This window comes from Scardinius erythrophthalmus (assembly GCF_964197995.2).
Source record: "Scardinius erythrophthalmus genome assembly, chromosome: 9".
In the NCBI taxonomy this organism is placed as follows: domain Eukaryota; kingdom Metazoa; phylum Chordata; class Actinopteri; order Cypriniformes; family Leuciscidae; genus Scardinius; species Scardinius erythrophthalmus.
In genome coordinates, this window is record NC_138229.1 from 22549548 (window position 1) to 22573884 (window position 24337).

Here is a 24337-nt window from a genome sequence, read left to right on the forward strand (position 1 = left end):
AGCACTTCCTGCTATGCCCTGTTGAGTTTCTTAACTTGAAAAATAAAATCCTGTATTTCTATCTTTTTTAGGGTGATCCTGGGATGGGTCGACCTGGATTGCCTGGTCCACCAGGGCCTCCCGGACAACCAGGGCCATCCAACCCAATTAAAGTTTCAGTGAGTACATAGAACAAAATGTGTGGTGGTATTTCTTCATATTGGGGGAATAACTGAATTTGTTGCTAAAGCATGCATATTTCAGAACAACATCTTTGGCTACTTTAAATCTGATGTACATAATTCTGTGCACATACTGTGATTCTTGTTTATTAAAATGCATCTAAATTTTTACTGACAGTATGGATTCGATGCTCTCGGCTCTGGATTTGGAGATGTTGACATTGATTCCGAACGTCTTAGAGTGAGTAAAATCTGACCATGTTTTGAAGACATTGTTACATAATGTATTTAATGGCAATTAACAGTAAGGATTGTCAATGTTTATCCATCTCTATATATGATCATTTCGTATTCTAGGGTCCACCTGGGCCTCCAGGCCCTCCTGGGAAACCTGGCCCACCTGGTCCCAACAGCCGCTTTGGGGGTTTGCTCCCTGGACCTCCAGGTGCCCCTGGCAAGGATGGCAGAGATGGGCAACCTGGACTTCCTGTGAGTATTTTCTCTCTTCGTTTAAATCAGCTGCTGAAGAAAATCTCAGTTTACATTTTGTTAGAAGCGTCGTTCATATCCCATCTACGTACTTATGTTGTGCCTGTCATCTCAAGTTACCTCTGATGTCTATCAGACAACTTAAAATGAAGCTACGTAAAATAAGTAATTCAGGCCAGCAGATAAATGATTCATTCCCCATCAAGCACTTATCAAGACCTAGAGTTGCTTAATGATGGTTGAACCACAGTCCTTAGCTGATTCATGTTGTCTTCTTTCCTTCTCTCGATAACCCAGCAGTTTGAGGACTGGTTTAGTGGGTCTGGCACTGACTCTGGGTTTGACTCAGGGTTTGGCTCGGGTTTTGGTAAAGGACAGGCAGTGCCCTGGTTCGTTCAGGTCACTGAACTAGTAGGTTGGAAAAGGCAGCATTTTCTCTCCAACAATTTCTGCTTTTCCTCATTTGCCTAAATGCAATCTGAGATTTGGATTAGGTTACAGTGTTGTATTTATGCATGTATTTTCTCCGTTACGCAGGCAAAAACTCACCATGGCTTTCCGTCACACGTTAACCTTTTTATATCTTCAATTTTTTTTTGCAATTCCGATTATCTAACTTGCAAATTTGATTTTTTTTCACAGAATTGTGGTTTGAATTGTGAGATATAAACTAAATCTAAAATTGCAATTAAAAAAGGTAATTGCGACTTTTTATCTCACAGTGGTGAAATTTTTTCTTGCAATTGCGAGTTTCTATCTCACAATTCTGAGATTTTTTCTAAGTTATAATTGTGAGATATAAACTCAAAATTGCGAGGAAAAAATTAATAATTGTGATAAAATAATCACAATTAATAAAGGTAATTGCAACTTTTTTCCTCACAATTGTGAGTTTATAGAAAAAAGTCGTAATTGTGAGATATATAATATATAAATGTCACAATTATCTGTTTTATTTTTTATTCTGTGGCGGAGACAAGCTTATAGCTGTTAGATGTTCTAGAAGTTGTCAGATGTATTTTTCAGGGGTTTTAGTTTATGTGGTCCATGCAAGGTTGCATTTCAGGACAGCTTGAAACTGTGCTGCCTTTTTCTGAATGTTGGAGAAAATCTGTCTTTTTAATTTTGAACTGTCTGCTTGTACTAACAGCAATGGCAACTTAAAACATTATGTTGAAACAACATAATCATATTTGTCATATGAAGACACAATTCAATTCAAATCACATTTATTTGTATAGCGCTTCTCACAATACACATTGTTTCAAAGCAGCTTTACAGAAAATGCTTGAGTCCACATTACAATTTAGAGTGATCTGTTATCAGAGGTAACTGTCTAAGTTATATATTTCAGAAATGTTAGATACACAGTTACTTAAAAATGTATTAATTTAAGGCCCGTTCACACCAAGGACGATAACTATAAAGATAACGATAAAGATATAATTCTAAAAATCGTTCTCCATATTAAAGAATAACAGAGTTCACACCACAACTATAACGATAAAGATATGAGGAACGATATCGTTGGGATCACTTTCAGAACGATTTTTTTTCAGCTGTCAAACGATAAAACACTGACAGTCAATCAGAATCCATTCTAATTTAAAGGTCTCGCGCATTTAAAATGGGGCGCGCGCGCGCGCGTGCTTAGAATAAAAAGACCGTTATCGTTCGTTGGTGTGGACGCATATAGTTATCTTTATCGTTATCCTTATAGTTATCGTGCTTGGTGTGAACGGGCCTTTAAACAATGAAATAATTAAAGGCAGAAACAATGAGCTCATTGAAGTAATGAATACTTGTATTCAACAAAAAATGTATACTATATTTAATTCGTACTTGCTGCAAAAAAAAAATGAATGCAGTGTATCTGTATTGACCAGGGGTCCGTTCTTCGTACGTGGATTACTCAGTTATCTGGATTTTACTGTTGATGATTTGATATGATCCAGGATTATTAGGTTCTTCGAAGCTCATCCTAGAGTTGCTGTCATAGCAACAGGTCCGTAATTTCATGTAAATGCTCTTGACTCTTAAGAAACTTTATTAATGCGAATACGAAATCGAGTACGAAAAACGGACCCCAGGGGTGTCAAAGACGGTCCTGGAAAGCCACTGTCCTGCAGAGTTGTTCTTGCCTCAACACACCTGCCTGAAAGTTTCCGGTATGCCTTATGAGATCGTGATTAGGTGGTTCAGGTGAGTTTAATTGGGGTTAGAGCTAAACTTTGCAGGACACTGGCCCTCCAGGAGCAGGACTGGACACCCCATGTATAGATACTGACTTTTATAATGTTTTATTGATGTTAAGTCATGTCATAAGCTGGCGTTTTGATCTGTTTCACCTTTAAAGGGTGTTCCTGGTCAGAGGGGCTTAAATGGACAACAGGGTCTGAAAGGAGCAAAGGTATGAAAATGACCCAATCTTGATGAAAGAACTCACTCAATGTCATATAAAACTGAAAATAAAATCCTTCAGAAAAGTTCCAGTTTGAACTCTACACTTCATGACTTTCTTTCATAGGGTGAACAAGGAATAAGAGGGCCCCCTGGACTTAAGGTATAATGTTTATGATATACAATATATGATTCATAAAGGTATTTACCGCTGTTCAGGCAATGTTTCACGGATGAAATCCAGTCATTTTATTCGGAATCCACGTGATTGGGAATTCCGCATGAGGGCGAAAGATTTCCCCATGCAGAAAGGTTCAAGTCGGTCATGCAGGTTCGCTGCGTTGATCAACAGAAAGCTGTTTGGTTTAAAAGGGACTTCTGTGTGAGCTGTGCTTCATACATTGCTACACTATTGACTATAGACAATGGACCTTTTTTTCCTTGTGAAATTTTGCCAAAATGTGACTGCACCTTAAAGCTGCATAAAATTGAAACAACCATTATGATCAATTTTATTTCTCATTGTATTGTTTGTTTCATTCCTACTTTTCCTAAAGGGTGAAAAGGGTGACTCTGGCCTGAGAGGTCCACCTGGCCCTAATGGACATATGGGGCCGAGGGGTGTACCTGGACCACCTGGCCCTCCTGGCCCACCAGGGCCCTCGAGCAACAATTTAATGGTGGGCACTTTGAAGGTATGAAAATCTACTAGCAATTAATTTAACAAAAGATATCCCAGAAGTCCTTTTTGGTATTTTAGAGGCAGATTTGTGATTAACCACCTTTTTGGAATTTCAAATTCTAAATGCAGGATATTACAGTCAACAACAGACTACTGTTTTGAAATGATCCTGCTGAAATACTTTGATATTCATTCATATTCATTATTGTGATAAGAGTACAGAGATAATCATCTTCAAATGTTTCTTTTATACATAAAAACTGGTCAGACTTAGCCTCAGTGGTTATATACTCAGTGCATGATTTAGTGGAAAACAAACTTCATGTCGAAGGCCTTTTTTGATGAAGAGAGTCCAAAGCAAAAAAGCTTTCAATAGCTACATTCACGTGACATGAACAGGATAATTCAAGGATCACATCTGGTCCAGTTTTTCCTTCATTTTTTAAATTTTTGTTAAAAATGTGAATGAATCCCTTAAAAGAGAGCTGTTTTGCTTTTGACATAATAGCAGTTCTTTGAGGTTGAAATTCTTCAAACATCACTTTTCACGGCCAGAGCACCATTTAGTCAATTCAAACTCTTAATTATTAATTTTGAGGCTTTTGAGTTGGCCTGGCTTTTATAGTCAGTCTAAGGATAGGTGGTGTTTTACTCTGACAGGATTTGGAGGGTTCTGGGGAAAGCGGATTGTTTCTCGGAGCCGGAATTTCAAAAGACTATCAAGTGAGTGTACAAAACCATTGCAACTATTATGTCCTTCTCAAATGCTATTCACATATCAGGGTCTTTCATCAACCTTGGATGCATCATTGCATGCCACATTTTCCTTGTTCACTCAAAAGCTATTTGTTGAATGGACCTATTCTGAGTTTTTTTTCCTCATATTTCTCCTTTTTTCTCCTCTCATCTCCTACAATTTAAGGGGCCTCCTGGTCTTCCTGGCCCACCAGGATCTCAGGTATTTTTATCTTTAGAAATATTATATATGCATTTTATATATATATATATATATATATATATATATATATATATATATATATATATATATATATATATATATATTAATATACATGCTCTGTGTTCTCCCTGTAGGGACTTCCTGGAGCTGACGGAGCCCCCGGTTTGTCCGTAAAGGTCTGTCAGACTCCACTATAGTCACTACATATAAACACTATAAATACCTCAAAGTCAAATGAGTTTGATTCATTTCACAATTTCATGAGTGTGTTTCCTGACCCCTGTCTCTTCTCTATCCAGGGTGAACCTGGGTCCCCTGGACCTGATGGAAAACCCGGATTAGCTGGTTTACCGGGAGCCAGGGTCAGTTCTCTGTTTCTTGCAAAATCATATAATAATGTACTAAATAAGTTTTGTAGCAGTGATAAGTGATTGGTTAGTTTATACATAGCGAGCAAATGATACAAATTATTGTAGTAGCTGTGGCACTGGCACAATATAACGTGTAATGTTTTTTGCTGTTGTTTTTGCTACCTTGCTGTAAACAGGGGCCAAAGGGAGACAAAGGCAGTCCAGGAGAGAAGGTATTAAATTGTTTATCTGAGAATATTTTGAGCAGTTATGTGACATGATGATGTGACCTTTGGCCCACATTATTCACTCCAGATATTGAATAATACATGATGATATTCACCCAAAGCCGAATGCACACTGTGGGATTTTTGCAGTCTTAGAAGAAATTCAGTTTGTGTGTAGTATATTTTGTAATTTGCTGTATTAATTGTTACTCAGGGTGAGCAAGGTCATGATGGCCTGAGCATCACAGGGCCTCCTGGCCCCCCTGGCCCTCCTGGACCAATCATTAACTTCCAGGATGTAAGTACTGTATGAAGTGTGATTAGCTGCTTTGCTACAATATTATGTCTGAGTTCCTAAAAAGATAATGATGTTCCCCCCCTCTAGCTCCTTTTTAATGATACAGCAGCCAAATTAAACCTCACTAAGATCCAAGGACCGCCAGGCCCTATGGTACGTAAAGCAGCTCACTGTTATCCCCTCAAATGCTTTTTAAGATGCAGCATGTTTAACATGGATAGTACAAACGTCTGTTTTTAAACTATAATTTGCAAGAAGCGTGTCTAGGAGCAATCACAGTTCCTGCGCCTGATGGCACAACATTGCTAAATGCTTGGCGTGTCCACATGATCTGGAATGGGTTTGTTCTTTGATCATGTATCACATACTTGCTAATGTTTTTTCGCTTGTGTCTGTGTGTGGGGTGCATGTTGCAGGGCCCTGAAGGCTTGCCTGGCAGAGCAGGATTCCCTGTAAGAATGTCCTTCATCTTTCTTTATACTATTTCAAGATGATATACTGTGGCGATTAAAGGATGCAACTAAGGGTGTGTTCACACTTGTAGTTCAGTTCTCTTGGTTCTTTTGTTCCAGACCAAAAAAGAAAATTATACATTTAGTCCTGGTTTGCTTAGTGTTCACACTTTTGTGACATATATTTTGCGATGGAACTTACCAACATCCAAAACAAATGCTGTGTGCAGGGCTAAATGCACTCTTTGTATGTTCAAACATGATGGTATTCAGCTGAGAACTTACAAAGAGCTTAGAAAATTTCTAAAGGAGTCAAAACAGCGGCAGGAATTTATTCTTTACACACAAACAAAGATCTGCTGCAAGAAAACGTGGTTCCGGCGCCTGTACCGAACTGTAATGGGCAATAGAATGCTTGAGCATTCTGCCCTTTTTAGGTTCACATCTTGTGACATCACATCCTGTTTTTGGTTCGTTTAGATGTCTTTGGTCCGTGTTGCACTCATATTTCAGTATTTCAGAACTGCACCAGAGTTTGTTTGTAAGCGGACCGAGACCCATCTTTTCAGTGGGTACGCATTTTTGGTGCACACCAAATTTCGGATGGCAGCGTTCACACTTCCGCGCTAACTGACCAGAGTTTTAACTGAACCAAACCTGCCAAATGTGAACACCCTAGGGCAACAGATCCCATGGGTTAATCCATCTCAATGGAGTCCAATGGAGTTTGCTTGACCATTATTTTATTTTAAATACAGATGCTGTGATTAAACCAAGTAAAATTAAAAACAAAATAAAAACATGGGGGGGTTGCAGTACAGAAAGTTGTATAATCATCAAAAAAATGGTCAAGCAACCAACTTTACTTGAGATGGATTGATCCTTCATCATAGTGCATGTATTTACCAGTTTCAGTCTTATCATAAGATCTATCTGTGTTTGATTTTGCCAGTTTACCCCAGTTTCCTAAAATGGTCATAATTTGGTGTTTGTGACATTTTTCTCACCTTAAAATTGTGTGGCACAAACCACTACTAAAGGAAGATTCTGGTTTCAATAGAAGTACCATTTAAAAAAAAAAGAAAAAAAAGAAAAAAAAGAAATCAAGGTTACATAGAGGCACTTACAATGAAAGTAAATGGGGACCGTTTCTGGACTATTAAAAAGCAAAAAAAGTAATTATAAAATGACTTTTATATCAAATCTTCTGTTCAGACTTATGTATAAAGTATGCATTCTGTTGTTACATGTGCTGAGAGAGAAGCATACATGACTTTAATAGCAAAAGGCAAAATCAGTGATAATTAAAGACAGGTGTAACTAATGATGGTAACTATAGAAACTAATAAGTAAACAAAGAGAAACTGAAACCAAACACTGGTAGGGAGTACAGAAACCATGAGAACAGAGTATACATTTCAAAATAAATGTCCATACAAAACAAAAGACCCAGAACCGGGATCGTGACATCTGTATTATTTGAGTTTTAAATCTGTTTAAATCTTCATTTTTAAGGGTTTACAGTGTTACGTTGTAATGGTAATGAAAACTCACTAAAATTGTTATAATGCATATCATTTATAGTTCCTCACTATAATCTAAATTTGTTGCTGCTTTTACAGAATCATGTCTAAATAATTTTTTGTGGTAATCAAAATTATGTGCTTACTCTGGTTTTTGGGGTTATAAACTTTTAAATAAAACATTATACTGGTGGAAATAACTTGCATGAATGTTGTCATGCTCAGGGCCCAAGGGGACCAAAAGGTGAAATTGGGTTTCCTGGACCTCTAGGACTGAAGGTATGGGTTTAAAATATGATTAGAAGTAACCTGCTGTACCATAATGAAGCACAAACTCAATTAAACTACCATCAAATTATTGTATTGTCTGAAAGGGAGAAAAGGGGGAGCCAGGCATGTCTATAGCTGCTGATGGCTCACTAATAACAGGCATGAGAGGACCCAGAGGACCGAAAGGAATCAAGGTTGAAACTATTTACTTTTGTCCTTGATCATTTTGTTGTTCCTCAATGGTCTGACATTGATGTCGTTGTACTTTGCAGGGAGATATCGGTCCCGCTGGACAGCCTGGGATTATGGTGAGATGCGTCTCTCACACCAAACTAAAAGCATTCATATAAATGTATATATATATACTACTAAGAATATATATGTGTTTTTTTTACGATCTTTAGGGGCCGATTGGACCAACGGGACTAAAAGGAGGATATGGAATCCCTGGTCGACCAGTTAGTTTTATTAATTTTTATCTTTTTATTTATAGTTTTACATTTCATAAATGCTTATTTCTACTCACTCCCAACAAAATTTATTTTAGGGTCGGCCTGGAGTAGTTGGAAGGAAAGGGGACAAGGGAGATGCTAGTGGTCCCCCTGTAAGTTACTTTTTTTGTTGTTGCTTCCATTATGTTTTAATTTTTTTTATCTAATTATTTATAACAACTTACCTGTATTCAAGGGTCCACCTGGTCCACCTGGATCTCCAGGGCCACCAGGACGAGTGATTGGCCTCAATGGAGTAAGTTTGATTCTCTTAGCAGATTTGCAGCATATCGAAATTAAATTGAGCACCACAGTGTGGTTTATCCTAAAATGTGCAATTTTCACAAAAGTTATGAAATAATTATGCTCTGAATCTTGAAGACAGTTTTCCCAGTTCCTCCTAGACCACACTGCAAAAAAACAGTAAGTTAATGAGTGAAATTCTCCAATCGGTGGTTTGGCTTTGGGTGTGGCGCATGTCATTCTGGCTCGGCTCCTCCCCCTAATACACTAGCCCTGGCTACTTTGCTCTCTAAGGTGCATGGGCCTTCAAAACAGTATAGAACAGGCTTAATTTACAAAACAGATTTTATTTTATTCAAAGTCAATTTTTTTTTTTTTTTTTTTTTGTCAACTGAATTATGCCTGCCTTATGCTGTCATTTACAAATTCAGGAGTGTCTCTCTATGGTCCTTTAACCCAGTATCTCGTCTCATCTCATCTCATCTGATGTGCTCTCCTAAGCTCACCAAAGCATGTTGCATGAGCTCTAACATTTGTTGGGCTCAGCAGTGATTCCATGGTATTGTAGGATCTGGTGTGCTGTGTACATTTTAAAATGTCACACTAACAAAACTGTTCACTCCTGAATATGCTGACATTAGCTGGCATGGGTTCATATTCATTTTATTATTTCATATCAGACAATATTTCCATAATCATTTCTATTCTGTCCAAAATTGTCTAATTTTATACAAAAAATGTTTGTTTTATAGGTCAACAACAACAATTCACAACAAGGTATGTGTAGCAGATCTTATATGTAGCAGCCTTTTCAACAATTTGTTTTTAATAGTTAATGAATAAATAACTTTTGAGGTTAAAAGGTTAAATATCTAAATTTCTCTGTTTGTAATGAATTTCTTGAATAAATGTCTCATTTACAGCAGATAGTAGGCCTATAGATAGCAGTTATGATATTTGCAGCTTTAAAGCAAAATATTGTATAAAGTGGTATAACTATACGTGACGTGATTTGACTGGGGTGCCGAACTGTAGAGATTGTACATAATCCACATTGACATCCACATGATCAGATGCTTTCTTTACTGCTGTTTTCTCACTGCTGTCATTTCTGTTTGTTTTGTTATTGAGTGGAAAGCACACAGCAAATATTTACTGTACATGTTCACCTAAACTCTTAGCAGTTCACTAATGGTATACCAGTGCAAAGGTATATCAAACTTCTTTTTACCCCTAAGCAAAGAACGAAAAATATCTTAAATAAATCTTTGCTATCTCAGTTTCTCCACACTCCCTTTCAGTGTCTTCTCCTTCTTCGCTCTTAACTTGGATGTTTAGTCTGCATTTATGTATAAGGTTCACAACTTCATTAAATCAATATTTTTTAACTCCATAACCTGCTTAGACCTATTGACTATTTCACAGGTTCTTGAACCAGCATATCACAAAGGGAATTCTGCATTGAGCGAGTGGCCCTGAGCGTACCAAGTGAGCGGAGTGCAGTCTTCAGAAAGGCGCTCCTCGCTCTGCTCACATAAGCCACTCTGTATAGCACACATTAATTGGCAGACAGTCCAATGACTAGACATTAACACTTTTTGACTAGACATCAACCATTTTTGACTTCTTTATATAGTAGTCAACTCTATCTGTTGAATTGATCTTTATGTTTTCTTTCTTCACAGGGCCTATGTTTCCTCAGGATTATGTGGTAAGTACTTGTTCAATATCTCACATATGAAAAATTAAAAATATGTTTTTTAGCATTTGCATATAGAAGCACACTAAATACTTAACATGGGCAAAATTTTGCACACAAAATGTGTAAGGTAGGTCAGGAGTTTTTAAACTGGGGTCCAGGGATGCCCAAGGGGCCTCAAGAGCGTCGCGGTAAAATTCTGAATAAAAAAATATAAAATATATAACATTTAATATGTTTTAATATCTTAATACGATTGCCATCATTGGGGTTTTTTGTTTTTGTTTTTTTGAGTATGTATGATTATGTATGATTTTGAGTATGTGTCTCTAAGGGTACTAAAGGTGAGAATGGCTACAAAGGACAAAAAGGAGAGAAAGGGGATCCAGGTTTGCCTGGCCCTCCAGGGATCCCTGGAAGAGCAGGCCTTGTGGTAAGTTTACAATAACTAAAAAATAAATCTCACTATTCAACTACGTCTCTAATTGAAACAAAAACATAAACTAAGTCTGTCCTTTTTTTAATAAGATAAAGATTAAGCCCTAAAATGACACGCGTTTTTGCATTTCAGGGACCTAAAGGGGACTCTATTGTTGGCCCTCCTGGGGACACTGGTGCCCCAGGCCTGCCAGGACTGCCTGGTTATGGAAGTTCAGGACCACAAGGGCCACCAGGACCACCTGGGCCACCAGGTACCCCATCGGCATATGGCTCAGGTGACAACAAATACTCTATCATGACTTCAAATAGTGAACTTTCCTAAACTTTTTAGACGATTAGATAGTGTGCATTCTTAAACAGATTTCTCTCCAAAGTTATTTTGAGTGACTTTATCGAGGCAAAGAACTTTTTATCAACAACTTACTCAGGCATCAAACTTCTGCTTTACTTTCTTTCTCAGCTGCGAGTCTCCCTGGACCTCCAGGTCCTCCAGGGCCGCCCGGCGCTTCTGGCCATGGAAACCCTGTAAGTCAGATGGCACAGAACTCAGTTGTAGGGGAGCAAGCTCATAAAGAATTAAATGTGCCTTGTTTTTTTTATTGAGACTGCTTACTTTGCCTTTCCAGGTGAGCACATACAAAAACATTCAGACCATGATAAGAGAGACCAGTCAAGCTGCAGAAGGGACACTGGGATTTGTTATAGACAAGAGTGAACTGTACATCAGGGTACAAGGAGGCTGGAAGAAAGTTGAGGTATTTCTAAACAAACATAAATAGAGTAAGATGTCTTGTCTTCTTATTCTAATGTTTTGTGATGTGTAACTGTGTTTTTAGCTAGGAGAGCTTATCCCAGTTCCCCAAGACAGTTCCTCATCTGCTTTGTCACAAGGCCTGAGCAGACCCAGCGACCGCAGTGTACCCAGACTTCACAGCCAGGTGACGTCATACATATGCAGTAGTCTAGAGATGCATACAGTGCTATGCATAAGTTTAGACACCCATACTAATGTTGACTAAAAAGAGGAATAATGCCTTAATTAAAAAAATTAGGAAAAATCCAACCTTTAGGTACACCAATTTTCTTTGTGAATGAATAATGTATCGTAAATAAATAAATGTTCTTCCTTAAAATACAGGGTGCATAAGTTTGGACACCCCTATGGTAAATTCCCATAGAGGCAGGCAGATTTTTATTTTTAAGTATTTAAAAAAAAATTTTTTTTAGGATACTATGCATCCTGATAAAGTTCCCTTGGCCTTTGAAATTAAAATAGCCCCACATCATCACATAGCCTTCACCATACCTAGAGATTGGCATGGTTTTATTTCAGTTAGCCTAATAGCTGCATTTGCATTGAGAGATGATCTTATGGAAAGTACCCCATGCCAAACTCTAGGTATGGTGAAGGCTATGTGATGATGTGGGGCTATTTTAATTCCAAAGGCCAAGGGAACTTTATCAGGATGCATAGTATCCTAAAAAAAATTTTTTTTTAAATACTTAAAAATAAAAATCTGCCTGCCTCTATTGGAATTTAACATAGGGGTGTCCAAACTTATGCACCCTGTATTTTAAGGAAGAACATTTATTTATTTACGATACATTATTCATTCACAAAGAAAATTGGTATCCTTAAAGGTTGGATTTTTCCTAATTTTTTAAATTAAGGCATTAAGTTCAGTTTCCAAAAGATGATTTTTTATTCCTCTTTTTAGTCAACTTTAGCATGGGTGTCTAAACGTATGCATAGCACTGTAGATATTAAAATTGTGTGCGATTCTAATAAACTGATATTTTTTCTGAAAAAATTCTATGCTGTTTTTTCTAGATTACAATCAATGATTTTAAATTGTTACAAGTGAATTTAGGCATCACAATATTATAATGTAGTTTGAAAGATGGATATTCATTTTGAGATCAGTGTTATTTCAGTATCTATATGCTATAGTACTATAGTATTTATTAATATTTTTAATTGAATTATATTTTTAGTTATTTCAATTTTACTTTAAGTTTTAGTGATCTTTGTCATGTGATTTTTTTTATTATTATTATTTATTATTATTTAAAAAATATTTCTATTTAGCTCTAATTTTTTATTTACATTTTAGTTTGTTTACGTTTTTCGTGTAATGTTTATATTGTATTTTTATTTTAACTTTTTTTCAGTTACCAAAAGCTATTTTAATAGTTTTTAATTTTAGTTACCACTATTTGAGATATGCTAAAGATTACATTCAGCAATGTTCAATATAAGAGACTATTATGTAAAAAATAGGGGAAATTAAAGGCTGAAAAATTAAATATCAAATATCGTATAGTTAAATAATAAAATACCTAACATCCGACGAAAACCGATATGGTAGGCTACCAATATATCCCCTAGTATGGCCTTCGGATCATTGTTTGTCTACTACCATTTATAAGATCTAGAGAAATGTTAAAATATTCTGGAATCAAATGTTCATTTCAGTAATGATGGTATATACTGTACCTTAGTGTCTGATGTGAACATCTAACGTTATTTGCAGGAGTTAAAGAGCTTCCTGCCAGACTACAATGTTCTTCCACACACTGCACACTCGATGCCTGCGGTAAGGATTGCTTAAACCTTGTTGCATGTTTTAATGTTTGATGTGAAATGGTGTGCACTTTGACATGACCTCTGACCTTTGAACTTCTCAGTTGCACCTGGTGGCACTCAATGCCCCATTTTCAGGAGACATGCACGGAATCCGAGGGGCAGATTATCAGTGTTACCAGCAAGCCCGTGCCATGGGCCTGACATCAACTTACAGAGCTTTCCTCTCCTCTCACCTACAAGACCTCTCCACCATCGTCAAGAAAGGGGACCGCTTCAACTTGCCAGTGGTGAACCTCAAAGTATGATCAATATTTTAAAGTATTTTTTGATCAATGTGTTCTCATTATATGTAGTTTGCCTAAGTTTAGCCTGTCTAAATTAAGCTTCTTGTGCATCCTCTCTAGGGAGAAGTGCTATTCGGCAGCTGGATGGCTATGTTCTCCGGCAACGGGGCTGTTTTTGATCCACTTACTCCGATTTACTCCTTCGATGGACGAAGTGTCATGACAGATCGGGCTTGGTAAACAGCTTTTTCCTTTAGAATTTTTTTATTCTAAAGGAAAATAAAAGTTTGAATAATTGTATATGTTACTATGACTCAAGGCCTCAGAAACTGGTGTGGCACGGCTCGAGTACGGTTGGCATCCGAATGACAACTAACTACTGTGAGGCATGGCGGACGGGTGACATGGCGGTGACCGGACAGGCATCTCTTCTGCAGACCGGCAGATTGCTCGGGCAGCACACGCGTAGCTGCTCAAACCACTTCATTGTGCTTTGCATTGAGAACAGTTACATCCAGGACCCTGGAAGGAACTAGAAAGCTGACCATTTTAAAGTAAAGTAATGCAGATGTAGGGAGCAGCAGTAGCTGGAAATATCCTGCTAGGGGAAATATCCAATCTACTCTTTGTTATTTTTAGGGAGAGAGTTCCTGTGAGAAGTGACAAGCCAGGGAAAATGGCACTGCAATCATGTTTCAGTACTTCTCTGAGCATGATGTAAATATGTATAAATCACCCGCTGAAATTGTTCAATCGACTACCCACGACATTTATTCAACTATTAGAATACCAAAGAATACCTCAGCCAGACATCGAGCAAGTGTAGATCCATTGTTTCAATTCACTGCATTACTGTGTGTCTTCTCAGATGGTCTTAGTCCCTCCCTTACAATTACTAATACAGAGTTTTTTGCGTGTAATATTAACTACAAATTTAAAACCATAAACATAGATACACACAAGTTAATTTCTTTTAATCAGATAAAATACCAATATTTAGATATCAGTTGTTTGGATATAATCAAACCACGGAGTTTTGGAAGTTGTTTAAATGCACTGTAATAATAATTTCTAATAATAATTTCTTTGTTTTTTTTGTTTTTTTTGTTTAGAGGGTTTTTTCACACCCATGAAGCTACTTTCTGTGAACTTGCATCTAAACTAGTATTTAATGGCAATGTCTAATTTATAATGTAAAAGCGCATAAAACTAAAACCCAGTGCCAAGTACATACTTAAACAGGCATTCATTTCAAAAGTTGACAGTGGCCTCAACCACGTTATAAGTCTTCACTGTGTTTAAACTTTCTGTGACATATTTAGAAAGACAAACTAGAAAGAAATGGCATTGTTTATCTTCTAGAAGTCAGATTTGAGTATGAAACAATCATAGAGAGAACCCTCCCCCTTTCTTTTTTCATATTTCAATGGTGCTGAGTGAATAAATGTTTTGTTTTATAAGTATGTCTGTTGTTTCTCTAAGTTGTGGAAGGTTTAGAAACAATACACAGACATTGTACGAGGAAAATAAAGATTTGATGTATCTGATGTCTCGTCAAGGGCAAATGTGACTATGTACGCTCCCGTTCAAATGTTTGGGGTCTGAAATTTTCAGAATCATTACTCCTGTCTCCGTGTCACATCTGATCATTCTAATATGCTGAATATTTTATAAGTGGAAACATGCATTTCTTCAGGATTCTTTGGTGAATAAAAAGTTCATTTTTTTGACAGAAATATAATTTTTTCTACTGCCACGTTTGATCAATTAATGCATCTTTGATGAATAAAAGTATTCATTTATTTTAAAGTCCGCGTGAACCGGAAGTTGCAAACGACTTTTCTCCAGTGCTGTGACGTATTTCCCAGTGAAACGGAATATTGAACAGAGGGCAGGGTTTTACTCTAGCGCTCCTCCTCTCCATCTCTCGCTCATTACAGACTAACGATTTGAGGGGAGTGGTTAAGCGTTTCCCAACCCAAGTCCTCAAACCTACGTCATCAGAGAAGGGACGCCATTCCAGACCGGAAGTAACTTTTTAGACTTTGATTAAAGATTACGACGGCAAACAATTTTTTCTGTGTTTTAACTTGCACGGATTAATTGTTCACCACAAGACTAGTAATATGCGCTAACAAAGTAAATAGTGTCAATTTTGATTTCAGTTGGACTTTTAGAAAAATATTACTGACCCCAAACTTTTGAACAGTAATGTATATCAGGTCACAAGGGGGCAGAGTGGAGACACATAAAGCAGGAAGTGATCATCAAAAAAGCACATAGTTTGATTCATTGTATGTGTATAATATGACTTTAATGTGATTTTGCGCTAAGCTTGGCACACATAATATTTTAGTTACTCTTTGCAAAGCTGAACCTTGCTGATGCCAAGTTTTCTCTATAATGTATCTAAAATGTTTTAGCTTAGTCTTAATAACCAATCATCATTGGCCTCATTCTATTGCATTCCATCATGTTATTGCCTGTTTTGTATGTCCGCCAAAGAGACTAGTTTACTGAGCAGTCAGACAAATAGAAATGCTCTGTCAGCCTGATTCAAATGGTTCAGTTCTACCAACAGGAAAGAGGGGTTTGCTATAGAGCACTAACCACAGATAATAGCTGCTCTTCAATCTCTGCCTTCAGGCTGTCTGTCTGCCCTGGCTTGTTTCACTCTCAGGACATAGTTATGTCATTTCTGGCCACATACAGCCTCATCTCGTTCACAATAATGATTAAAAATCTTTCTCTTTCTTATGTCTTTACACTGCTCCACCAAAGATGCATCCGAAGCAGCATAAGTATCACAAAAAGGTGCATTTACAGTGTTTAAACAGTGTTATATTATTCAGCAGCATAAGATGGTTTGCTGGCCTTAGCTGGTTTAGCTAAGGCCAGCAAACCATCTTATGCTGCTAAAAGATGTTTTTTCAGTGTGTTATCTTATTTTTATGTTAAAAAGAGAGAGAGAAAGAAAGAAAAATGACATGAGTATCTGATTACGGTTAGATTGACTTAAGTATTTAAGTATACTTATTGACTTAAGTACTTAAGTAACAACATTCACATACAGGTCAGATTCGCAGTAGTTTTGAGATACAGCTGAACTCCCCGGCTAAACTGAGGCAGGGTAACGACGAGTGATCAATGTGGGCGGAGCATATTTCTCCGTGCTGACCAATCAGAGCGCTCCCTTTCTCGAAGCAGAGACTCGACTACTTGAATGTGTGAGGAAAAAACTGACCAGTCCTTAAGAATGATCTATACCACGATGGACGCGGGAACGTTACTTTGCCGCTCATTGCTGCTGGCTGTACTTGTATTCTCGGTGACCCAAGAGGCGCGAGGTAAGTGCGTGGGGCTGTACCACTTCTTAGTTTCCCCTCGTCTGCATTTCTCAAGTTTTAACCGCGCGCGTTTCCTTTTTTTCACAGTCAATACTACTAGCTAGGGGTGTCAAATATGGCGCAGATCTTAGAAAGCCGCGCTGGCATGAACGTTTATTGGGGTTTTTTTCAGTGCTGTGACATCAGTGTGCGAGAGTGTGCGTTTTTCGGACGGGGAGATGGAGTGACTCGCGCATGCAATCGGAGCACCGCGCGAGGTTTGGATATCGCGACCCAGTATTTATTTACCATACTTCAAAGCTCCTGTTAATTTATAACAACCTCTAGATCAAATGTTGAGTCATCTGAAACTGTTGATAAGATTTGCTTTCATGAGCGAGATGAACAGCAGTTTACTTTCAGTCTGTTTATATTTCACGCCTGTTCCGCATGTGTTTTGTGATGATGGACATTTTTTTCTTTCATTTGACATTTAAAAACTCTATCGTAAAACGCCAGACTCTTTCTTAGTTTTAGGACATATCTAGACCGATATACCCGCACGAGTGACATCGAATGCTTCATGTCTAGGCATCTAAGTTATGTGGAGATTGTGATCCGACAGAAACCCTGTTTTACATGTTTACGTGAGTTGTAATAACAGATCGGACTATTTCTGTACGTTACAAAATATCATAGGCTATTCTTAACAGATGGCGCACAGAATACCAGCTGATATTTTCCATCCATTATTTTTAGTTAGGCTAAGTAAATTTAATATGACTGATTGCAATGGATGCAACAGTTTGTTTGTTCAGAGGCGTTTTCTCGTGTCCCACAACAATACACGCGAGGATACAAATGACACTTAACGTTTTAAACCTTTCACGAATGCTTTTGTGTAGAACACACGCCATTCAAATGTTTTTGTGTGTTTTTTATGTGTATTTAGTATTATAACACGACGAGGCTAGTTTGTATTCAGACTGTTCATTAAATGCAGCTTCGTTCCTTCACGCAAACAAATGCCTTTTACTTCAACCTGTTGTTTTTCATTCATTCAACATAAAACATTATTTATTCCTACATCCAACATTAACAAGGGATATAAGATAGGGATTAACCTAACAGAAGAAGAATTGAGGAAAAATGTTAACAAATAATGTCAAACATGGTGTTTTGATTTCTTATTCAGACGTTGAGATTGTAATTATACGTACATTTACATTTATGAAAGTAAATGTAAAACTTCCCAAAACGCATAAAGGTTCAATTGTTCTTGTGTTACCTGTGCGATGCATGCATGTAACTGAGATGTCCTCTATTCACATACTGTGATAGGAAACGTCCTATATTTACTCCAGCTCTCCCTTCCTCTCCCATCACTGAGCTTCCTCTGACACAAAGATTTATTGTTAATAATACAGTTTCTTCCTGAAATATCAGAAGGAAAATAGTTTCAGTTTGTGTTTGCGGAGTTGTGTGAACTGTGGTTTTAAATTACAGGGAGTGTTTGTCTTTTACCTGCTTCCATTCATGTCGATTTTTTGTTCTTGTGCAGATTCGTAAAAACAGATTGAAAGTCAAAAGAAAATAAATGGATCTTCTTACGTGGTAGTATCACCTGGCCCTATATATGGCAAAATTTGAGCTTGATCTATTGAAATTGGTGTACAATATTTGAAGCATAATAATAGGGATGTAAATGCTCAGAATTTAAGTTCATCTTTAAAAACACGCATAATTCAATGTAATATTTAACAAATCTCAGAATGAATATCTATTTTTCAATAGTGCTGTGCATTATGTTGTACTGCCTAAACTGTAGCATTTTAATTGGTTGATTTTAGTATTTAGGCTAGTGTTTTATTTAACACCAATTTCCACAAAATAGTATATAGGCTAATTTTAATATTGGCCATTTATTAGTTATTGACCACAACATGAAAATATCAGCCAAACTTTTAATATTTTTAGTATGCTTTTGTACTTGTAAAATGCCAAATCCATATATTTTGGCCTCCCCTTTGTGAACTGTACATCTGTTTTAGAGGTTGACTGATAGTACTGATAATGATCAGGTTGGACCGCACTGGCAGATAACGATTAACCAACTGATAGTTTTTTACTGAATGACAACAAAATACTCCAAAGGGCTTTTCACACATGAAATAGTTAACCTGAGTCATTCTAAACCCCGGCAAAACCAATCAATCGGTCGACTTCTAATCTGTACGATACAAATTAAAATATAGGCTACTAAAGTTTTTGTCTACTTGTTTTTGTGTCTTGTGTAATTGTAAAGCATAAAGTACATGCTGTACCACATCATGCACCTCTAAAGATTTGTCTTTGTGAGAGACCTAGTTTTGAAAGCTGCATCTTCCTCTGGTAGATTGCATTCTAACAGCTACAAGGATGGGGATTGATTCCTCAAACCACATTCGAAGGTAGTCCAAAACACATGGGACTACATTGCTGTTCTGTTGTATCTCAATTATATTTGAGAGCAACAGTGAGTATATATATATTTTTTTCTATTTTCATCTGTTTAAGCATTCAGATATACACTGATGTAATAAGTCATGAATTCCCCTTAATGAAATCCAATCACAAGTGTTCAAAGAAGATGCATCTGAGACTCAGCATGTGTAAACAATAATGTCTTTTGGCTGGCCAGTGGCCAGATCAAATCACCCAGTGGGCCCCATGTATAAAACTTTGCATAGATTTCATTCTAAAAGTATGCATATGCACAAGTGGCAGATTTTGCATATACTTAAAAATGTTTTCAGATTTATAAAAATATACATATGCCATTACTTGCACAAAAATAGTACACTTTATAAATCCCAGCTGGAGATTATGCGTACATGCACAAGCTTTATTTTTTACTCTGAAATCCTAGAAATGACTGTTGGAGCTTATGACACCTTTTTCACATCTTTATTATGCATAGTCTCATCAGTATATACTTTTCATATGCATATTGCCATCCAGACACACAAAAAAATTCTTTATATAACATTTTTTAAAAATATATTTTATTTTTTTCCCTGTAAATTATCTGAATATCCTTTAAAAAGGAGGCAAAATTGTATAATATATTAAGATTTGTTTTCAGAGAATGTATCTTAGTTCTATTATTCTCACACCACTAGCAGATTGTTTTAACTTTATTGTAAATTATTTCTTGCAGTATTAAAAACAAGTCTTTTTAGACTGAAGCTTTTGAATTTTTACACATTCCTTCATATTTGACTTCACAGGGGTTAACATTGCAAACAGGGTTCAGTGGGACACTGACACTCCCCCTATTTTTACCCATTTTTCTGTGCATTACTGTGTGGTTCTGCTCATTCCACCCATAGCAAACCTGTGTGGGACAGAACAGTGCACAGACATCAGATGAATCCAGGCCCCCATTCACAAACTAATGGTCCGTTTGACTACCAGATGTGTCTGGCAGTACCAGTTTCATTATACAGTCTGATAAAAACAATTATTTTCAACCTTCATTCTGACCCTCTGTCAGGAATGATCCATTTTTAAGGGGCGGCTCATTGATTGCCTAACATCATTGCTTGGGAAACTATCAACGCCCACTCGCTATTGCACGTCAGTAAGTGTTGTGAAAACATTATCCATATAAAACTGTTATTTACAGACAAAGCATGATGAAATAATTTACTTAAGGTTTGTGATGCAGGCGCTGTCAGATCCAATAAACCCCTTTCACACAGAGCATTGATCCCAGAAAATTGCCATAAAATTGCTACAGTGTCTTCTGTGTGAACACAAACACGTCACGGGATTGATCCAGGGAAAAATCCCTGGCTGGGGACCTAATAACATTGCCGGGATCAGTCCCGGAGCACGCCCTGTGTGAACAAAAGGCAGGACCAATGCCAAAAGGGGTGTGTCGTAGTGATCACAGTGACGTAGTGATGTCGTCAGCTTAGTGGAACGGTACGTAATGCGATGCTAGTTTATGATCGTATCAGAAAAAAAATGCACGTGTGGTTTCTCGCAGATAATAAGCAAACTTTGACGCTGTGGAGAGTCGAGACATTTCACGTCACATCCTGATTTCATGTGTCTTTATGGGATCTTTACGGGATGTGTGTGAACGCACGCACAGATTCCAGGAAATCACTGGCAGTGTGAATGAACCAAAATCAAACGATCCCGGGACAAATTTCAGCACATTATCAGTGTATTTTCCGGGATCTCTGTGTAAAAAGGGGCTACAGTTGGGTGCTTCATCTTTCAACAAATGTTTTTGCGAACTCTCCATTACACTATGCCTCGCTTTCAAAACAAAATGCCTCGAACAAACATATAATCTTTCAGCGTGATCCGATACAATAGGCCTATGTTTTAATTAAAATCGTTTCACATCATGGCTTCGAAAACGGTCAGGGATTACTGGAATCACTCGATAAAGTAGATGAAAATACAGTTATGTGCAATGCCAATCTATCATATACAAAACATTATAATGAGAACACTATAGAATGTTGTGAATTCTTTGTAATTGAATTTCAGCGCATTGTTACGGGAAGAGTGCATCCACAACGGGACTTTCAGGGCTAGCATGTAGGCCTAACTTTGTTCAAGTTCACTTTATTTTGCATCCTTTTAGTGCAGATATAGTTGTAATGGTATGTTTATGTTGTCCATCTAAGACATCTGATTAATCTCATATGTGTCATAGAACGGGCTTCAGTTTACCTGTTAATTCACTCTTCAGCTTCACTTTATGCAGCTATTACTTTTTATTACGAAAACATTGCGTTATTGAAAATCTAGCAGTTCTTTTTCTAGTCATATTTTCATATTTTGATAGACATTCCATGTCATATTTGTATTTGTCAGCAATAATTTTCATAAGTGTCTCAATTAAAAATATTTTCATTATCGCCATGACTGATAGTGAGTACTCGAGTACTCATTTTTGAGAGCTATCAGTACTCGAAATGAAAAATTGACAAAAATGCCCATCCATACTCATATGTGAATTAGGTATTCATCAGGTATTGACCAAATGTAGTCCATCATGGAATGTGTGCTAAAATGTCACTATGTGATTTTAAAATAAAAATGTCTTATAATTTGTGTAATCATCTACTGATCATGGCAATGCAGTTTGTGATATTACTGGCAGCGTGAAAAACGCCAGTGTTAGGACAGTTATAATGTTATAACAACAGAGACTCTTTTCTTAGATGGAACATTTCCGAGTCAACTCAACTTGTGTCCTCTTTACTCTGTAAAATATGACCATGATTTCCTTTAAAAAAATCAAATAAAATTAAGACACTCCCTCTAGGGTAGAAATTCTTGAGCCAAACACACACCCCAGTTAACATCAAATCCAGTGATTAATGAGTAACCTCAATGGACACTGTCACTGATGGACTGATATGGACCTTTGCTAAGAAAAATCCATAGAGAGCGGAGGTGGTTTGTGGTTTACAGTGAGATTCGTGCATGCCTGAGCATATTCTCTCATGTAGAAATAGCAGCGGAGGGTCAACATGAATGTTTACGGAGCAGGTTATTGACTCGTACCATGCTTCAGACAACAGCAAATAAACTGAAATTGAATTCTCAGAAAGCCTTTCATTCAACAAATTAACAGCCAATGATTGTTCTTCCATTCAGTCAGCAAATATGCCTTTTCAGACTGAGGTTACACTGATTGAAAAGATAGTCTTCGGTGGGCCAGAATTGGGGTAGGATAAATTCTAGATTTTAAGTAGTGTTTTGTTTATCTCCCTCGTCATTGTTTTGGTCATATGGTTAAGGATCGAGTGTCAGTTTGTTGTAGTAATCTGGATTAAGTTGGTGGCGTTGCGCTGCTGTCTTTCTGAGTGTGACTCACAGCAGGTGACTGATTTGGCCCCGTAATGTTCTCCAAACTTGGCAGCTTAGGAAGTCTGACTCCTTCCTCCAGACGAGCTGAATGTGCGAATGACTAAGTTCTCTGATACAACATGACACAATTTAGTGTCTTTTCCGCCCCTTGAAGTATTTTTATTATCTCTGTCACAATATTAGCAGAACATATGTCAAAGTTGGAAGTTTGAATAATAAAAACTTTACTTGCACGCCCTGCTGGAAAAAAAGACATGCTGAAACTAGCCTGACCAGCTGAAAAGTGTCTGAAACCCTTCTAAAACCAGGCAATAGAGCAGCCTGTCCAGGCTGGGAGATCAAATTAAACCAGGAAACCATCATAGGCTGGTTTAAGATGTTTTTCAGCTGTGTAATAATACCTCACTTTAGAAAACCCAGACCGTGCATCAAAGCGATTGAACACTCCCAAACACTATAGTTTAACAGTTTGAGGTCAGTAAGATTTTTAATGTTTTTGAAACAAGTGCTTTCTTTTCACCAAGACTGCATTTATTTGATCAAAAATACAGTAATATGGTGATATTAAAATAACTGTTTTCTACTTTAATATATTTTAAAATGTAGTGTATTCCTACAGCTGATTTTTTTTGTAAGTTGCTAAATAAGAATGATGTTGTAAAACAGCTGTGCTATTTTAGGGAATCTGGCAGTTTTTTTAGGATTCTTTGAAAGCTCCAAAAGGAGTTTATTTGAAATACAAATATTTTGTAACATTATAAATGTCTTTACTTTAACTTTTGATCAATTAACGCATCCCTCCTGAGTAAAAGTAAAGGCCTATATATTTTTTAAATCCAACTAATCCCAGACAGTAGTGTATGAGAATAAGTGTTTGTCATGTGAGGTTCCTTTTTCTTGTTTTTGTGGTCTGTGACTAGTGAGGCAAACCAGTTGGAGTGGAAAAGGGAAATGACATGCTGTACAAAAAGTTGATGCAAAATCCTCAAAGTTTTATTGGAAGGTGCTAAAATATTTACAGCGCAGGAGAAAACAAAAATAAATAAAAACTGTACAAAAACAAAACAGCAACAATGTGCTAATTTTAGCTAAACCAAATGGCCCAAGTTCGCAACACTGCTCAGTATGAGGTTTCTCCTAGTCCATACCCAGAACTGAATTATTATTTCTTCTTCTTCTTCTTCTTCTTCTTCTTCTTCTTCTTCTTCTTGTTTGTTTTTATTGGTGGTTGGATTCCTTTCAGCCAGCAAGCCTATTTATAGGCTGAAGCCCCACCTACAGGGCATACCAACAACAGGACCAAACTAAAAAGTTTGTAACGATCAAATTAAATAATATAAACACCCGACCCAACACAACACTTAAACCTTCCAAACAGCTAATACAACAACCATTAACAGAAAAAGAGTTTAACAACCAATTAAATGGTCAAAACAACTGTTTCTAAAGTCTCCCCCTTCTGACGTCACATCTAAAAGGTAGCTTCCACAGGAAGTGATGTGGCTGTTTAACCTATATTATGGGTTTTGGTTGTACAGAGTATGAACTGGGAAGTTTAACTGCAATAAGATGTGTG

The 24337-nt window shown here is 37.1% G+C and overlaps 2 protein-coding genes across 5 annotated transcripts in view; both read left to right on the forward strand.

Annotated features, from left to right (window-relative positions):
- Positions 1 to 15015, forward strand: part of col15a1b (collagen, type XV, alpha 1b) — a 62569-nt gene extending 47554 nt beyond the window's left edge. Inside the window, exons 11-42 of the mRNA XM_081374318.1 lie at positions 72 to 158; positions 340 to 402; positions 519 to 650; positions 3007 to 3060; positions 3178 to 3213; positions 3608 to 3745; positions 4393 to 4455; positions 4655 to 4690; positions 4825 to 4866; positions 4990 to 5052; positions 5238 to 5273; positions 5482 to 5565; positions 5653 to 5718; positions 5982 to 6017; positions 7766 to 7819; positions 7915 to 8004; positions 8083 to 8118; positions 8215 to 8268; positions 8358 to 8414; positions 8498 to 8557; positions 8683 to 8724; positions 9297 to 9321; positions 10230 to 10255; positions 10578 to 10676; positions 10815 to 10959; positions 11145 to 11209; positions 11311 to 11439; positions 11521 to 11622; positions 13219 to 13281; positions 13373 to 13570; positions 13676 to 13791; positions 13875 to 15015. Of these exons, the coding sequence (XP_081230444.1) occupies positions 72 to 158; positions 340 to 402; positions 519 to 650; positions 3007 to 3060; positions 3178 to 3213; positions 3608 to 3745; positions 4393 to 4455; positions 4655 to 4690; positions 4825 to 4866; positions 4990 to 5052; positions 5238 to 5273; positions 5482 to 5565; positions 5653 to 5718; positions 5982 to 6017; positions 7766 to 7819; positions 7915 to 8004; positions 8083 to 8118; positions 8215 to 8268; positions 8358 to 8414; positions 8498 to 8557; positions 8683 to 8724; positions 9297 to 9321; positions 10230 to 10255; positions 10578 to 10676; positions 10815 to 10959; positions 11145 to 11209; positions 11311 to 11439; positions 11521 to 11622; positions 13219 to 13281; positions 13373 to 13570; positions 13676 to 13791; positions 13875 to 14091 (2514 nt within the window). The 3' untranslated portion in view covers positions 14092 to 15015. The remainder of the gene's footprint in view (positions 1 to 71; positions 159 to 339; positions 403 to 518; positions 651 to 3006; positions 3061 to 3177; positions 3214 to 3607; positions 3746 to 4392; positions 4456 to 4654; positions 4691 to 4824; positions 4867 to 4989; positions 5053 to 5237; positions 5274 to 5481; positions 5566 to 5652; positions 5719 to 5981; positions 6018 to 7765; positions 7820 to 7914; positions 8005 to 8082; positions 8119 to 8214; positions 8269 to 8357; positions 8415 to 8497; positions 8558 to 8682; positions 8725 to 9296; positions 9322 to 10229; positions 10256 to 10577; positions 10677 to 10814; positions 10960 to 11144; positions 11210 to 11310; positions 11440 to 11520; positions 11623 to 13218; positions 13282 to 13372; positions 13571 to 13675; positions 13792 to 13874) is intronic.
- Positions 15016 to 16631: 1616 nt separating this feature from the next.
- tgfbr1a (transforming growth factor, beta receptor 1 a) overlaps positions 16632 to 24337 on the forward strand; it is a 58926-nt gene continuing 51220 nt past the window's right edge. For 2 of the 4 annotated variants that reach the window (XM_081374331.1, XM_081374336.1), the window contains exon 1: positions 16762 to 16902. In XM_081374331.1, the coding sequence (XP_081230457.1) occupies positions 16779 to 16902 (124 nt within the window). In that variant the 5' untranslated portion in view covers positions 16762 to 16778. Of the gene's footprint in view, positions 16903 to 24337 lie in introns of all 4 variants that reach the window. The other 2 variants (XM_081374334.1, XM_081374332.1) reach the window with 2 other exon arrangements.